The sequence below is a fragment of the Chelonoidis abingdonii genome, chromosome 2 (genome assembly GCF_003597395.2).
Source record: "Chelonoidis abingdonii isolate Lonesome George chromosome 2, CheloAbing_2.0, whole genome shotgun sequence".
Classification (NCBI taxonomy): Eukaryota; Metazoa; Chordata; order Testudines; family Testudinidae; genus Chelonoidis; species Chelonoidis abingdonii.
In genome coordinates, this window is record NC_133770.1 from 9541473 (window position 1) to 9558977 (window position 17505).

At 42.6% G+C, this 17505-nt stretch overlaps 1 protein-coding gene across 1 annotated transcript in view; it reads left to right on the top strand.

Moving 5' to 3' along the window:
* OBSCN (obscurin, cytoskeletal calmodulin and titin-interacting RhoGEF) overlaps positions 1-17505 on the top strand; it is a 255381-nt gene that overhangs the window by 121920 nt on the left and 115956 nt on the right. Inside the window, exons 35-42 of the mRNA XM_075062167.1 lie at positions 3855-4121; positions 5708-5974; positions 7142-7411; positions 8115-8381; positions 10591-10857; positions 13427-13699; positions 14666-14932; positions 16839-17105. Of these exons, the coding sequence (XP_074918268.1) occupies positions 3855-4121; positions 5708-5974; positions 7142-7411; positions 8115-8381; positions 10591-10857; positions 13427-13699; positions 14666-14932; positions 16839-17105 (2145 nt within the window). The remainder of the gene's footprint in view (positions 1-3854; positions 4122-5707; positions 5975-7141; positions 7412-8114; positions 8382-10590; positions 10858-13426; positions 13700-14665; positions 14933-16838; positions 17106-17505) is intronic.

Below are 17505 nucleotides of genomic sequence, written 5' to 3' on the forward strand. Positions count from 1 at the left end.
GACGTCGTGTGAACGGATACAGCGTTAAATCGGTATATCGGCCATTAAACCGATTTAAAGTCGCAGTGTAGACCTGGCCAAAGTCTCTTTTAATTCAAGTCCTAGGGGCTCTGTTTTGGGTCCTGATGCTCCTGGGCTTTATCCCAATGACCAGTGCAGTGTCTGCTTATATGTGCCACAGCAGGGGTGGCCAACTTGAACTGGACAATGAGCCAGAATTTACCAATGTACATTGCCAAAGAGCCACAGTAATATGCCAGCAGCCCCCCATCAGCTCTCCCCACCCCTGCTCCCAGAGCTTCTCGCCCACCGGCATCCCTGCCAATCAGCACCTCCCCATCCCTCCCTGCACTTCCCGATCAGCTGTTCCGTGGTGTGCAAGAGGCTGGGGGTGGGGGGAGGAGCAAGGGCATATCAAACTCAAAGGAGGGGTGGGAAGGGGTGGAGTGGTGGCAGAGCCTATGGCAGAGCCAGGGGTTGAGCAGTGAGCACCCCCCGGCACATTGGAAAGTTGGCACCTGTAGCTCCAGCCCAGGAGTCGGTGCCTATACAAGGAGCTGCATATTAACTTCTGAAGAGCCGCATGTGGCTCCAGAGCTACAGGTTGGCCACCCCTGAGCCATAGGTTCATTATTCAAGAAGTACGGGCTCTGGAGACAGAGTGGCTGAACTGGAGAAGCTATGGGAGACGGAGGTAGATAGACGAGACTTTCAGGGACACAGTATTGTAGTCCCACACTCAGTCTGGCAGCTTCAGTGCTGTGGAGGAGGAGAAAAGTCTCAGAGAAGAAGAACATCAAGCTGGAATGGAGGGAAATTATCCCATAATTGGGAACCCTCCTTCCAGATGATGATGTGGTATCCTCTCGCACTGAGGATTCCCCTGGCAGGGCAGCTCTTAGGAAGAGAGAGGTAATAGTAATGGGGGATTTGGTTATTAGAAATATAGATAGTTGGGTTTGTGGTGACTGGGGAACTGCATGATGAATTGCCAATGGACAATGGAGGTGCTAAAGGAGCACTGAAGAAGACAAGCCCACTGCAGAGAAGCTAAATGAATTCTTTGCAAGAGACTACATTGCAGAGAATGTGGGGGAGATTCCCATACCTGAGCCATTTTTTTAGGTGACAGATCTGAGGAACTATCCCAGATTTAAGATATCAGTAGAGGAGGTTTGGGAACAAATTGATAAACTGAACAGTAATAAGTCACCAGGACCAGATGGTATTTACCCAAGAGTTCTAAAGGAACTGAAATATGAAATTGCAGAACTACTAACTGTGGTATGTAACCTATCGCTTAAATCAGCCTAGGTACTAGATGACTGCAGGATAGCAAATGTAACACTGATTTTTTAAAAAGGCTGTAGAGGCGATCCTGGCAATTTACAGGTTGGTAAGACCAACTTCAGTACCCAGGCAAATTAGTTGAAACTATAGTAAAGAACAGAAATATCAGACACATAGATGAACACAGTATGCTGGAAAAGAGTCATCATGGCGTTTGTAAAGGGAAATCATGTCTCACTAATCTGTTAGAATTCTTTGAGGGAGTCAACAAATATGTGGACAGTAGCTAAACTATACTCGGACTTTCAGAAAGCCTTTGACAAGATCCTTCACCAAATGCTCTTAAGCAAAGTAAGGAGCCATGAGTTAAGAGAGAAGGTCATCTTATGAATCATTAACTGGTTTAAAGACAGGAAATAAAAGGTAGGAATAAATGGTCAGTTTTCACAGTGGAAAGAGGTAAATAGTGGGGTCCCCCAAGAATCTCTAGGGGACCAGTGCTGTGTAACATATTCACAGATGATGTGGAAAAAAAGATAAACAGTGAGGTGGCAAAGTTTGCAAATGGTAAAAGTTACTCAGGATAGTTAAGTCTGAAGCTCACTGGCAAGAGTTACAAAGGGGTTTTTCAAATCTGGGTGACTGAGCAACAAAATGGCAGATGGAATTCAGTGTTGATAAATGCAAAGTAATGTACGTTGGAAAACATAATCCTAACTATACATACAAAATAATGGGGTCTAAATTAGTTGTTACCACTCAAGAGAAAGATCTTGGAGTCATCGTGGATGGTTCTCTGAAAACATCTGCTCAGTATTTAACAGCCATCAAAAAAATTAACAGAATAGGAGGAATGAATAGATAATAAGACAGAAAATATCATAATGCTACTATATAAATCCATGTTATGCCCACACCCTGAATATTCCGTGCAGTTCAGGTTACCCCATCTCAAAATTGATATATTAGAATTGGAAAAAGTACAGAGAAGAGCAACAAAAATGATGAGGGGTATGGAACAGCTTTCATATGAGGATTCAGAAAACTGGGACTGTTCAGTTTAGAAGAGAGGGGATATGACAGAGGTCTGTAAAATTATGCATGATATGGAGACAGTGAATTTACTCTTTCACATAACAGACGAACCAGGAGCAACTCAATAGGAATGAATGGGTAGCTGTCAGTTTAAAAGAAACATAAATACTTTTTCTCTCAATGCACAGTCAACCTGTGGTGCTGATTGCCAGGGAATGTTGTGAAGGCCAAAAGTATTACAGGGTTCAAAAAAATTAAATAAGTCCACGGAGGGCAGGTCCATAAATGGCTATTAGCCAGATTGGGCAGGGACACAATCCTATGCTCTTGGTGTCCCTAAGCCTCTGACTGCCAGAAACTGAACAACAGGGGATGGATCACACGATAATGGCCTGCTTGTGTTCATTCCCTGTAAAGCATCTGGCATTGGCCATTATTGGAAGACAGGATACTGAGCAGAGGACCATGGTTCTGACCCAGTAAGGCCATTCTTGTGCTTTCACCATGCTTCCCCAGCAATATGCTTCATTCCTGACCTGGAGGTGCAACCTAGGGTAACTCATTATCTCTGTCCAGTCAGCACTTTGTCTATGAAACTGCAGTCTTGGGTGATCATTGTGATTTTTTTTGGGAGAAGGGATGTGGCACCTATCCACTAACAATGGAAATTAGTTCCATGATTCATTTCAGATAGGCCATTGAATAGCCATATAGCCATCACTTGATGACATCTAGATGCTACTGACCAGTATCAAATTCGCACTAGTGGCTTACAGGTTAAAGGTTCCAAATTGCCAATCAGTCCCCTTAATCAGCCAGTCCTGCGCCGAAGAACAGTTCAACAGTCTGTTGGCTATAAGGAAGGTGGGCTTCTAGCTGAGTTCCTGACCAGCGGCTTAAGTCCCATCTCTGTCACAGACTTCCTGTGTGACTTTAGGCATGTCACTTGATCCTTGTATACATCAGTTCCCCATCTGTAAAATAGGGCGAATTAAATTTTCTTTCTTGCACCGTTTGTCTGCCTTGTCTGTTTGAAGTATAAGCTTTGTGAAGCAAGGGCTGATTGCGTGTGTGTGTGTGTGTGTGTGACGTACCTAGCGCAGTGGGACCCAGATCTCAGTTGGCACATCTATATATGTAACAATACTATTTCTTTATAATATGTGGCTATGCCAGGTAGGGGAGGGGAGAGGTCCTATCATTTGAGAAGGAATTAATTATTTTTAATTAAAACAGTTTTGTATATTGCAAAGAGAATAGATGGTGCTGCACAATATGAGAGGTGAGTTTTGCATTGTATTCCTTATTATTGGGCTCAATACAAGAGTTACTAGGGGCAATGTAACAGCCTGTGATATACAGGAGGTCAGAATTGATGATCTGTTGGTCCCCTGCTGGCCTTAAACTCTATCACATCTGTGATTCTGTTAATTATTGTATTAATTATTTATCATCGTTGTTGTGATGATTTATTTATTTGTTTGTTTATTTACTTTTTTGTTTATTTGTGCAACTTTGGTTCCTTGCAGCCCGGCAGGTGGCGATAACCAAACACTTGCAGGATGTGGAGACCGAGGAAGAAAGCTGTGCTGTCTTCTCCTGCGAGCTGTCCCATGATGACGAGGATGTGGAATGGTTACTGAATGACACCGTCCTCTACACCAACAGCTGTAATGAGATCAAGAAGATCGGCAAGTGCCACAGTCTGACACTGAAGCAAGTCACGCCAGACGATGCAGGAACGGTGACTGTCAAGACGGAGAAGGTGTCGGAAAGCGCTCAACTGAAGGTGAAAGGTGGGTAATGGCCCCAATCCTATGGAATCATTTAAGAATGTAAATAAGAAATGGAAAAGAGTTATTCAGTCGTCCCATCCATTCCCTGCCAGTGCAGTGTAACTCCCTACAGGCCTTCGCTACCCAGAATGTGAGTAGTTAATTAACATGGATCCTACCTCTTCCCTTAGGTGTGAATTTTGTAGTCCAACTGAAGTTATTAGGAAATTTGACCTGATATTCTGCCAAATATTTTCCTTGTTCAGCATTATCCTATTACTTCTTACTGTTGTAACCTGGATCACGCTGAAGAATTCTTTCCTCTGCTGAATGTTACCTTCAGAAACCTATAGATGATTATCTTGTATTGGCCTTTAATTATTTTTAGCTAAACTCCAGTGTGTATCTAATGGGGCACAGCAGACCACTCCTTCCTTTCAGTAAACCTGTTCTGGAATTAGACTGTTTCAACAGCAAGGAAATATTTTGTCATGGTTATGTATGGATCTTTGGAGAGAAGACAACAGAGGGAGAATCTGGAACTGAAGGCTCTTTGAGATTTAGTCCCCAGTTCCCTTCAGAGAATCTGAGATTTTCTCCTCCCTTCATGTCCCCTTTAGAGAGTCTGAGGGATTTACTTCCCAAGTCCCCTCAGAGATGCTGAGGGGTTTACTCCCCCATCCCCTCACAGTCTGCCAGACATTGTTCTGTTTTTCTATACACAAAGAGCAAACATGCACTTTTAGACAAAAATGTGTTTTAAATTAGATTAAGGAAAATAACAAGGTGTTGGAGGGGGAAGTAGAATCTCCATGAGAGAGAGCACATTGTGTTTCTCTCCTGCTGCTAACATGCTGCATTAAGTGTAGAGTGACATGCAGTCTCCCCAGCTAGGGGAGGGAGGGTGGAAAAATAAAGTCACATCCTGTTCTCTGGGGCTCATTTTCTTTCTAAAACACAAACTCAAAACCACAACCAGTCAACTCACAGTAATGGGTATTAACTACCTGAACTCTTTCCAGCTTCAGCCAACTGGGAGGGAACACAGCCTTCCCTTGTGTTGGTCCTCCCTGGCTACAATGGTGAGACCGACCCCAGGTCTCTCCTGTTGGCTACCCCTGCCTTATAGCTGGCTTCCTGTAGGACATGACATGCTTGCTGCGCGTCATGTGCCCTCTGGCTACAGCTTCCGGTTTTAAAGGGCCATAATAGGTCCATTGCTGGTGTGCACGTGTACCCCAAGGCCCAGTTACAGGCACTGTACCGTAGAGAGAAATATAACTCATAACAGCCACAGTACACCACAAGGAGCACCACGATTCCGTGGGACCTCAGCACTGCAAGTGACTGCCTGTGGCATGGGGATGCAGATCAGCTGCTCCCACTCATCTCTACAGCCCTGCTCCCACAACAAAGGGGTTAATAAAATGGTGGTCCCCCTCCCTCCAAAATATATTCCAGGGACATAAGGTATGAGAGTCCCTTCAATTCCATTTGTTTGATTAAGCCCTCTTCAAGCAACTGGAAACTACAGCAAGTTGTTTAGTCTGAATGTCCTGGGTTTTTTTCTCCCTCTCTTGCCCTCACCCCCCATTAATTTCCTTCAGAGAAGCCCATCGTCTTCATGAAGGCCTTGGATGATGTTGTTGGGGAGGAGCGTGGTGTGATCACAATGAAGTGCGAGGTCTCCAAACCAAAGGTCAAACCCATCTGGAAGAAGGACGATGTGGAGCTTACCCCTGGTGACAAGTATGAGCAGATGCAAGCTGGGAAAACACTGTGTCTCATTGTTCACGATCTGAACAAGAATGATGCTGGTTTATACACATGTGATATTGGCACTGACCTTACCAAGTCACGAGTCAGTATTCAGGGTAGGTGCAGCTGAAAACTATGGTGTTCTTTTAAATGGTGCTATAAATGAGTGCTGCATGCTTCTACTCTTTGAGTCACATGTTCTCCTTCATGAGGCACAGTAGTCTCCACTTAAAAATCAACATTTATCAGTAGTTACCAAATGATACATTAATGTCTCTGCAGTCACAGTTATTCCTCATATTTGCTCATTTTCCTCCTAGATAAGGCATATTTTATGGCTAATTTTCATGAGATGGCCAGTGATTTCTCCTCTTATTTATCATTCCTTTAGTTTATGAGGCATTTGGTATAGCAGAGGTGCAGATTGCTGCACACCTCTCTGCTGGGTTCAGCTGTTTACTGGACTGAGCTATGGATCAAATCCTTCCAAACCTTCTGTGATTAATAAAAATGATGAGCCAAAATGACTGACAAACACCTTAATAAAAATATTGATCATACATATGCACTCAAAGGAAGAAATATGGGTTTCTTTAAAGAAAATAACATGGAGTTTAACATATATCAGATGATAACTTAGAGTTTATTCTGAGGAAACAAAAACAGAATTATATCATCCATTTAAAAAAAATACCCACAAGTCACTGTTCCTCAGTCCTTGGGACTGTCTGTGGGAAGAAGTGTTTCAAATGCCCATCTGTTCTGAGACAGATCTGGAGCTGTCTTAGGCAGGTCACAACATGGCAAGCAATCACTAACATAACATCCCATTTCTCAGAGCCAATGTGAGCGGAGACCTTCATCGCACACACAGGTGTAGAGGCTTCCTGACTGACACTCTAGTCTCCAGCTTTCATGGAATCGTGGCTCCATTTCATGGAGGATTCTCATATTCCTGAGCATGCTCATTCTAGTGCAAGCTGTCCAGGGGTCTAACAAGTCCCTTTCCCACCCCTACAACTCAGGCGTTTAGTGATGCCAGTGTTCAGCTCTGGGGCTACACTTGGCATCAAGGGATAACTTATGAGTAGTTCTGCCACAATATTGAATATGCAAATGGAGGATGCGTGCTTTTCGTCTCTCATTCTTCTAACCCTTCAGATAGCAAGTGTTCAGTATTGTTCTTTATGTGAATTTTAAGCCTTCTCAGGCCTCTGACTGCTGTACAATACCACTTTTCTCCAATCCTAAATAATTGTACCACCCGCCTTCTTACCTTCCAGAGCTGAACATTGGTATCACCAAACGTCTGAAGAGCACTGAAGTTCAAGAAGGGGAGAATTGTACTTTTGAGTGTATTTTGTCCCATGAAAGCATTGGCGATTTCCACTGGCTGCTGAAGGGGAATGAAGTTCACAGTGGTGGACGATTTAAAATCTTTAACAAAGGGCGGAAATACACCCTTGACATCAGAAATGTGGTTGCTGCTGATGCTGGGGAAGTAGTCTTCACTGCTCGCAACTTGAACTCCAAGGCCTCGCTGGTTGTGAAAGGTAACAAGTGCAGAGATATTTCAGAGTTGGAGCAATCTCAAAAAATAGGTTATCTCAGTAAATTGTAAAGGCAAAATCCTTATCTCATTGAAGTAAATGGCACCTTTCTCATTGAATTCAATGGGATGAGGAACTGGTCTTAAAAACATTAAATTGAAACATTTTGAAATATTGAAACATTTTGTACTGGTTTAAAGCTTTTAAAATAAATGTTTATGGGGGGGAAGGGAATATTGAAAGTGGCCTCATCTCTGCCTGCAATTTTCTGAGTACTATTAATTACAGGTCAGAAATTATAGGTGCAAATGATTGCAGGTGCAAATACAGTTAGATGACTAGCCACTCAGTTTGCACTCACAGTAACAGCATCCTTAATTAACTATGAATGCAAAATGGTAGCCACCAAAGTGAATGCCTTTTTTACAAATGTCTCATTCTGTCATTCTTGTAAGTAATTAATTGTCAGTTCCCAATTGCTGCTCATTGACATCCAATAAATACAATTAACATCTACTAAACATGAACACTTGCTTTCTCCCCAGATAGTTCTATCCAAAAGTAAATCAGTAACGTGATGTGAATTATTTATTCTCTTATGTGAATCTATATGAAATGATTTTGTAGATAGAAGGAAGCCTAATTCTCCAAAAAATGATAAAGTTCCAGAACATGGATTTTTAACAGGTATTGTTGCTTCCCTCAGAAAAATCAGCAGAGATTATAAAGCAGCTGGAGGATAAGACAGCAGCAGCAGGACAAGACATCAGCCTGAGCTGTGAAATGTCCAAACCTGACACAAATGTGAAATGGTACAAGGATGGCAAAGCAATCCGGAAAAGCCAAAAATATGACTTGCGCCAAGAAGGAACATGGGCCATACTAATCATTCATGATGCCATGACCAAGGACACTGGGGAATACATGTGTGAGACAGAGACATCTAAAACTAAAGCATCGGTCACAGTAGAAGGTCGGTGGACAAACACCCAGGAGCCTGAAAGTATGTAGAGTAGGGCAAAAAACTGCAAAACTTTTGAAGAGGTTTTATTTCACTGGCTTTTTTAACAGACCAATTTTTTTGTTTTTCCAAACTTCGTACAGACATTTTTTATTTCTTTTTTTTTTAGCTTAGTAATTTCTGAAAAAAAGTCACCATTTTGAAGAGCCTTACTGTGTGACTTAACTGACTGATCTGCACGGACAATGGCAAGGGAAAGCCCCCAAAACACACACTGAAAATGATATCAGTGAAAAATGGTTTGAAGTTTATTAATGTTAATTGTACCATAAATGTGAGAGTAGTTAGACCACAGTCTATGCCAAAGAGGAGTCCAGTGGTTAGAACAGGGGACTGGGATTTAGAAGCGATTGGCTCTATCCCCATCTCTGCTGCTGACTCTGTGTAACATCTTTGTGATTCAGTCTCCCTATCTCTACAATGGAAATAGTACCTCTTGCCCACCATTATTATTACTTGTATTATTTAACATTTATATTGCAGTAGCACCTTGTCCCCCCCAGCTCTGAACTCTAGGGTACAGATGTGGGGACCTGCATGAAAGACTCCCTAAGCTTGTATTCCACCAGCTTAGGTTAAAATTTCTCCAAGGCACAAATTCCTTTCCTTGTCCTTGGACAGTATTGCTGTCACCACCAAGTGATTTACACAAAAATTCAGGGAAGGGTCACTTGGAATCCCTATCCCCTCAAAATATCCCCCAAGCCCCTTCACCCCCTTTCCTGGGGACGCTTGAGAATAATATACCAACTAATTGCCTTAGCAACGTGAGCACAGACCAGACCCTTTGTCTTGAGGACACTGAAATCAATCAGTAAAAGAAGAACTTTATTATAAAGAAAAAGTAAAAGAATCACACTGACAAAATCAGGATGGAAAGTAACTTTACAGAGTAATAAAAAGATTTAGAACACAGAGCATTCCCCTCTGAGATCAGCTTCACAGTTACAAAAACAGGAATAAAACTATCTCTGTAGCATAGGAAAGTTCAGAAGCTAACACAAAAGATAACCTAATGCATTTCCTTGCCCTACTTACAATTTCTGTGGTTTTAGATGGATTATTCCAGGTATATTTTCAGGAGATGTTGTATGTGCTTGGCTTCTCCCTCTGTCCAAAGAAGGAATAACAAAAGAGAGCAACAAACAAATCCTCCTCCCTTCCTCCCAGATTTGAAAGTATCTTCTTTCCTTATTGGTCCTTCTGGTCAGGTGCAACTAGGTTATTTCAACTGTTTAACCACTTACAGATAAGGCGAGTCAGTACAGCTGCCGAGGAGGGATTTTATGCTACCCTTCCCTCTATATTTATGACACACCTAAAGGCCACAACTATTACCCCAGGCACAAAACAGACTGATAATAAATTACAATCCTTCCCCCAAGGAGTTTGCAGTCTAAAAACCAAAATGTAACAGGTGGATGAGAGACGCCTTTCCACCTCTGCACAGCACTTTGAGGTATTGAATAAGTGCAAAAATATTCATATTAATAATAATAATTAATAATACATCAAGCTCTGACCTTTGTGCTCAGTGCTGTATTATTTGAAAAATATCAAACCAATTCCAAGGCAATCCAAAATTCTTGTTTTAAGAGCAGGGCCGGCTCCAGCTTTTCTGCCACCCCAAGCGGCCAAAAAAAAAAAGATCAGCGGCGACACTTCGGCAGCAGCTTAACCGTGCTTCTGTGGCAGTTTGGCGGCAATTTGGCAGCAGCTCAAAGGGGCTTAAAATCTATGAAAATCAGGCCAGGAGTTGTAATTCAAATGAAGGCCTGGATTTATTCCTAAACTCATTGTACGTGTCTCTTTTCAGTACTATGGGCTAGTGAACTACATCTGGATATCTTTGCATTTCTCACCAGGAAGCGAGAGAACTTCTGGCCATGGAATTTAGTACGTTGTCTTTCAATTCTATAACAGACCATAGGCGTATCCATTACAAGTGGCCACAGAGAAAGGAGACTAATGACCTTTTGTTTCTTTCAAGCATTAACAGCTTTGCTCCTGTGCATGGTAGATGTAAAAGTGCTGCCGTTCCGATCCAATCTCACTTTGGACAGCTGTAAATGATCACAAAGCAGTGGAGACTTAGGCCCAGGGTGTTTATGATGTACTTGAGGACTATGTTTGGCTAACCATTTGTTGTCACTTTCCTCAGAAAAACCCAATCGCTTTGTGAAGGAGCTTTCAGATCTGACAGCTGATGAAAGAGGAGTGGCTGTTTTTATGTGTCAGACTGAGAAAGCCGAACCCACAGTGATCTGGCGGAAAGGGATGGTTGAGCTCAAGGCAGGCAAGAAATATGAGATCATCCAGAAAGGGAACATCCTCCAGCTCACTATTAATGCCTTAGAAAAAAGCGACAGTGACACCTACACATGCGACATTGGCGAGGCCCAGTCTCGAGCCAAGCTAATCGTGCAAGGTATGAATGGCTTGAATGCATGACCAAGTACCACATGACTGTCAGATGGCAGGAAGTGTGTGTGTTATAATGCTGAGCTCGACTTACTGGCAGCTGAGCAGAGTTAAGGAATGCCAATCAGATTACAGCCTAGAACAGGGGCGGGCAAACTTTTTGGTCTGAGAGCCACATTGAGTTTCCAAAATTGTATGGAGGCCAGTTAGGGGAGGCTGTGCCTCCCAAGACAGCCAGGTGTGGCCCTGCCCCCTCCCCCTATCCAACCTCCCCTGCTTCTCTCCTCCTGACGGCTCCTCCGGGACTCCTGCCCAATATAAACCCCCCTGTCCCCTGATGGCCCCCCTGGGACCGCTGCCCCATCCACCCTTCCCTATCCCCTAACCACCCCGGATCCTCTCCTCTCATTCCTGACTGCCTCCTGGGATCCCTGCCCCATCCCACCACCCCTCCTCCCTGACTGCCTCTGGAACCCCTACCCCTGACTGCCTCCCATTCAACCCCCCTCCTTCCTGACTTCCCCCCCGGGACCCCTGTCCCCATTCAACCTTCCCTATTCCCCGTCCTCTGACCACCCTGACCCCTATCGACACCCCCCCCCCGACCACCACGTCGGACTCCCCTGCCTTCTATCCACCCCAGTTCCTGCCCTCTGCCCCCTCACCGTGCAGCCTGGAGCACCAGCGTGGGCAGAGGGATGTGCTGGCCGCCGCTTCCCAGAGCCCCCATTGGCCTGGAGCGGGGAACAGCTGGGATGACCTCTGTTGATAGTCGAAAAACCAGAACTTGGGGAAAGTCTGATTTCCACATAGTGCTCATTTTGGTGATGCAGGCAGAAGAGCATTATGACATCAGAGGTAATTCAAGCAATCATCACTCTTTCCATCTATTTAATTTGCATGTTTCAGTCCTATTGGTTGAAATGAAACTGCAGGTCAGGACTGAGGTGCTTTGGCAGGATTGGAGGGTGTGGGGGTTCAGGACTGGAATAGCAGGGGCTGTTTCAGATCTGGAACTATATTGACTGAAGCAGGGTGAGGCTGCAGATTTGCACTGTGACTCCCTCTGCACTACACCTGCCTCAGGCAAGATTATGTACCTTTGCACAGTCAAAACTGTTTTAGTTAATCTAAATGGTGCCCATTTGGTGGGGCAGGAAGAGGGCTTCCTTGTCCTCAGCACCAAATAAGCACTGTCAATGGGAAAGATGCCTGAGGCAAGCAGCAGGATTAGGGTTTTCAGGTTACGGTTAAAGTTATTGCAGGGAGTGAATGGCAACTGGTTGAGTTACCTCTGATGTCACATTGTACAGAGGAGCTCATGGTACTCTGATTGCAGCACCAAAAGGACTCTCTCAAGGGGAAATTATTATTGAAACGAAACTGATAAAACAACAAAAGAGAAGCTTAGATGATTATCTTAGAGCAGCTTAGATGATTTATCAGTACAATTTTAGGTTCCATGGTAGTGTCTTGTAAAATTCCTATGGATTCAGGGATCATAGAATCATAGAATATCAGGGTTGGAAGGGACCTCAGGAGGTCATCTAGTCCAACCCCCTGATAAACACAGCAGTCTTGCCCCTCTCATTATCTGCCAGTTCATCTTACAAAAGAAACTGTGGGCAACCCTCTAGCTTTCCAAAAGCAGCAATTTGTCCTAAAATAGGGAGGACCCAGGGTCTTGCATAAGATGTCATACAGCGTCTATTGCACAGTGTGAAAGATTTCTAATGCCGACTTTAAACAACTTTGCTGACCTATAAAATATTTGATTTAACCACTAGAAAGAACAATGTTATTAAACTCAAATATATGACTGAAAATGTGGAACAAGCTTAGTCCATGAAAACTGTGGGAGTACCTTAGTTTTTGTGGTTCAGTAACACTTCCTGAATTTGTGTTGTAATTCACAGTGACATCAGGAATATCTTTATGTATAGATAATCTTTTTTTTCTCGCTTTTAGACTGATTTCCAGGATTGCTTCTTGTTTTTCCTTTGACAGATAAATTACTAACATAGTTCCAAATTAAATCTCCATTCATCAGTGTGTTTGTCATTTGGCTGTTTATAGAGAAGCTGGAATCTGGCTGGTAGCACCGCTAAAGAAGAAAGTTGTATGTGGTCTAGCAAAATATGATAAATCAAGACAGGGGTTTGGGGAACATCCATTCAATGAACCTAAATGTCCAGAACACATGGCATATTAAGGGCCTCGTTCTTTTCTCAGGTCCATGTATTGGATTTCATTTCTGATATTCTAGAGAGATTAAAATATTAGAATTGTAATTTTCCCCTGAGTGTGTACTGGAATCTTTACAAATCAATGGCATGTAGCTTAGTGTCCTGAATTTGTCTTCATCCTGTTCTGGTGTGTCTTGTAAATATTTTTTTTTTAATTCTTTGATCAATAACAGTGGAATTGTATTTAAACCTTTGGTACCAAGAATCGTGTTCCTTTCACAAAAGCATTCGTGCTGGAGGTCATGTCATTGGCATTCCGCTTTGCCTTTATCTGAACACAGGGATCAAAGCTAAGGACTCCAGCAATTGATATGTCTGTGTTCCTTTCAGGCCAGAAAATACTAATAACCGAAGATCTGGAAGACATTGATGTGGTGGAAGGAGAATCTGCCATGTTCAAATGCAGAATCTCTCCGGTAGAATATAGCAATGTGCAGTGGTTTTTGGATAAAACCCCACTCCATACCAATGAACTTAATGACATCCAGTCTCAGCCTGGAGGCTATCACTTGCTAACCTTGAAAAAACTGTCACTGAAGGATTCGGGGGTCATTACCTTTGAAGCTGGTGATAAGAAAACATCTGCCAGTTTGGTTGTTAAAGGTAATTCAAGCATAAAGGCTGCAGGAAAGGATAAAGAGATTACAGGCCAGCACTGGGTAGTGGTATATGTGTGCAGGTGGAGAGAGAGCAGTAAATGTTATAAATTAGGTTCTGTGATGTGAGTTCTCTAATTAGAGAAGTCAGCATTGAGGAACAAGGGAGAAAGAGGCAAGTGGAGAGTGTCAATGAGGTCACATGACCTGAATGTAATGAATTCAGGATCCATCCTGTGTACCTCTTGGGTAAAATACTTGGTTTCTGCTGCATCAAATTGAACACTGTTTGAAGAATCACATGAACAGTTTTGGAAGGGTGAAACTTTGCACCATTTTATAACATTGACATTGTTCTGCAGAATGAGCAGCTGTTTTCAGAAAGCAAAAAAAAAAAGCCACATTTACTAGAAAAACACTGGCATGTAAGTGGCAAAAACGTGTGACGATCTGCTGGCAAAAACCAGTTTCTGATTCACTTCTTTAAAAACCACTGAGAAGCCAAAAGTCAACAGTTGATTGGTTCTGACCAATTTGCATTGCCATGCTCTTCATGTCGGATCAGTTTTCTGACTGTGCACGTGCACGCTTTTTGTTTAGGCAGAAGCATCAAGTTGTGCATTGTTCATATTGAAGGGGATCTAGGGGAATTTTCCTGAGCTAGTGAAATTCATACTTCTCCCTAGTTAATGTTCAACCATGCCTGTCGTACGTGACTTATCTCTGATTCATATTCTTCCACAGAGACATTTGCCCCCTGGATTTTACCATACTATACCAGGAATTTTCAAAACCAGGTCTAGGGGTAGAAAGCCTCACTATGAGAGCTTAATGCCTCCCATCCCCAAATTGTTCTTTTCTGATAATGACGTTGCAGAATATTGAACCAGATCTTTGGTATAAATAATCCCATGTTAGGAATGTGCTGCTCCACTCCCTCTGAAAATCTCAGACAAGTTTTATGTGATTCTAGAGAAGCCTTGCATCATTACAAAGGAGCTTGTTGATGCCGAAATCATTGAGGGAGAGGATGCCTTTCTTCATTGTGAAACCTCCAAATCAGGCAGCCCGGTAAAGTGGTGCAAAGATGGGAAGACCCTTAGAAACTCCTCTAAGTATAAGATCAGCCGGTCGGGATTTGAAGCCACGCTTGTCATTCATGGGACAGACGATAGAGACAGTGGCCTATATGAGTGTGAGGCTGGAACAGCTAAAAGTAGTGCAGTTGTCAGTGTCAAGGGTAAGGAAGTTTGGAGTGATGCTGGCTAACATAAAGGTCAAAATAACAATTTAACACCTGGCTGCAACTGAACTGACAATTAACTCCATCTCTTCACACTGTAATGCAGGATATGTTCTGACTAACTCAGCTGGACAGCCTCCAGACAGGTGACAAAGTGTAAAATAGACAAAACATTTGTTCTGAGATTGAAATGAGCTTCAGAGTGCAAGGATAGACAGGCCGGGGCTGGGTGTAGTTTACTGAGCTGAAAGGAAAATACCCTTCTCAGTTATGCACATTGATTTTCAGTCAGCTTCCTTATGTGTGTTCATCTCCTGTGAATGTCACTGAGCCCTCCATGTACGTGGGAGGAGCACCATCTAGAACTGAGTTCTGGAGAGCAGGATTTTGCCCTAAAAATGGAAGGAAGGACTATTTTAACAATGTAATGAAGGAAAGCTTTGTGGTTGTCATTCATCTTGATTTGTTCGTTATGCTTTTCTACCACACTAGGGACTGATCCAACTCCCATTAAAGACAGTAGAAACACTCCCATTCGTTTCAACAGGAACTCGTTCTGACACCTGGGAGGAGAGTATATTTTTATCAAGAAAATAAATGCATTGTTTTATGTTACACAGCAGCTACAATCGATTTGAAATTTATTTGAGGATTAAAGGATTTAAGCAAATGGATTCAAAAGATTCCCTGTGGAACAGTAGATGTAGATGACCCATGGGATAAGGATACATATTAGAACACATTGTATTGCCATGACCCTTCTAGCTATGAACCCAGGAAGTTCACTCAAGAGTTCCAGAATGATGAAGTGGTAGATAAAGGCAGTGCCGCATGAAAGATGTGAATGTGCCGAAGTAGGGCTGAAAGTGGAATGGAGGAAAGGAGATGTCATTTTTCAGCCAAGCAACTAGTGTGTGATGAATCAGAAAGTGTAAGTGCTGAGCTGCACATTCATAACCTTTCGCTAGAAGACAGTAGTGAACACGTTTGTGAAAACAGAGACCATCAAGTAACAGCACTTTCTACTGTAACTTGTCTGAAGCGGGAAACCCCACCAGATGTTTCCTCTTCCACAGTCAACACTACCAGAAATGTTGGATGCCACGTACTCTTCACTAATTCACTTTGCAGTCTGAAATCACTCTCTCTGACAGAGGCTGTGTAGGAATCTTCCATGAGACTCTTTTATCTATCTGGTCAGCTTTCTCTCTGTGTATGCTTTGCAGTGTTTGCTAAGTTAGTACATCTTCATGTCTGATAAAAATGTGTCTGGCTTCCTATAAGGAGAAGGGATCCTTGACTGGGAAAACGAATGTGTCCGCTATTGTTTGTCATGCTGTTTGTCCTATCCTTGTGTTCTCTTTCTGGATGTGTTATTTTACTTCACTAGTTCTCTTCTTTGTATGGCAATGGGCTAGCTCTGAACACCTTTCCAGAGTGTAGTCCAACTTCTCACATCCCTGACTGACATCTGCAAAATGTAATGGTAGAGAAAGGATACCTTTAGCTAACTGCAGTGACAAAAATGGTGTGAAACAGTTCCCCTCATCTGTGTATTCAGTAGTTCACACCATGAAGCAGGCATGGAAATAGCGATATAGGGGAGTCAAAGATGTCCAGTTTCTCTCATGATTGGGCCCTTAGAGAGTCCCCACATGCTATAGAGATCTCATGCTATTAAGTGTTTAAACCATTTATATAATATTTATGTTATTATTAATAATATATTGCACTGACAGCTGGAGATGGATTATTAGAATCTAAGCAATTTTTCATCCTGGGGTTCTGTGATGCTATATCTTACGTGAAAGGGCTCGTGTGGGATGAAACAAAAAGGGGAAAAGTGATTTCCAGGCATTCTTGTTTTCTTGAATGGTCACAGTCTGCAATTCTACATTTTTAGCTCTGCCAGTTCTTTTCAAACGAGAACTCCAGAATGAGGAGGCTAAAGAAGGAAGTCAAGTCAAACTGACCTGTGAGCTTAGCAAACCTGACATCCCAGTGAAATGGACAAAGGGCGATACAGTTCTACAACCCAGTGACAAATATGAGTTGAAGCAACACGGCACGGTTGCAGAGCTCATTATTCAAGATGCCAAATCAACAGATGCTGGAGACTATACCTGCAGCACTGGAGAACAAAAGACAACTGCTCGGGTGAAAGTAAATGGTAGGCAGAGCTGGTGGATTTCAATTTATTTTAGTTATGTAGTGCTTAATACATCTGCTATATTTTAACAGCAGTTCTTTATTATAGAGGGGCTAGTTATGAGTCCATAATTAAGGTTTAACAATAATATATGTACTCAGTAATATCTGTGTTGCTTTAGTGCAACTTCACATTACACTAAAGCAGGGGTCGGCAACCTTTCAGAAGTGCTGTGCCGTCTTCATTTATTCAGTCTAATTTAAGGTTTTGTGTGCCAGTAATACATTTTAACATTTTTAGAAGGTCTCTTTCTATAAGTTTATAATATATAACTAAACTATTGTTGTATATAAAGTAAATAAGGTTTTCAAAATAAGAAGCTTCATTTAAAATTAAATTAAAATGCAGAGCCCCCTGAATT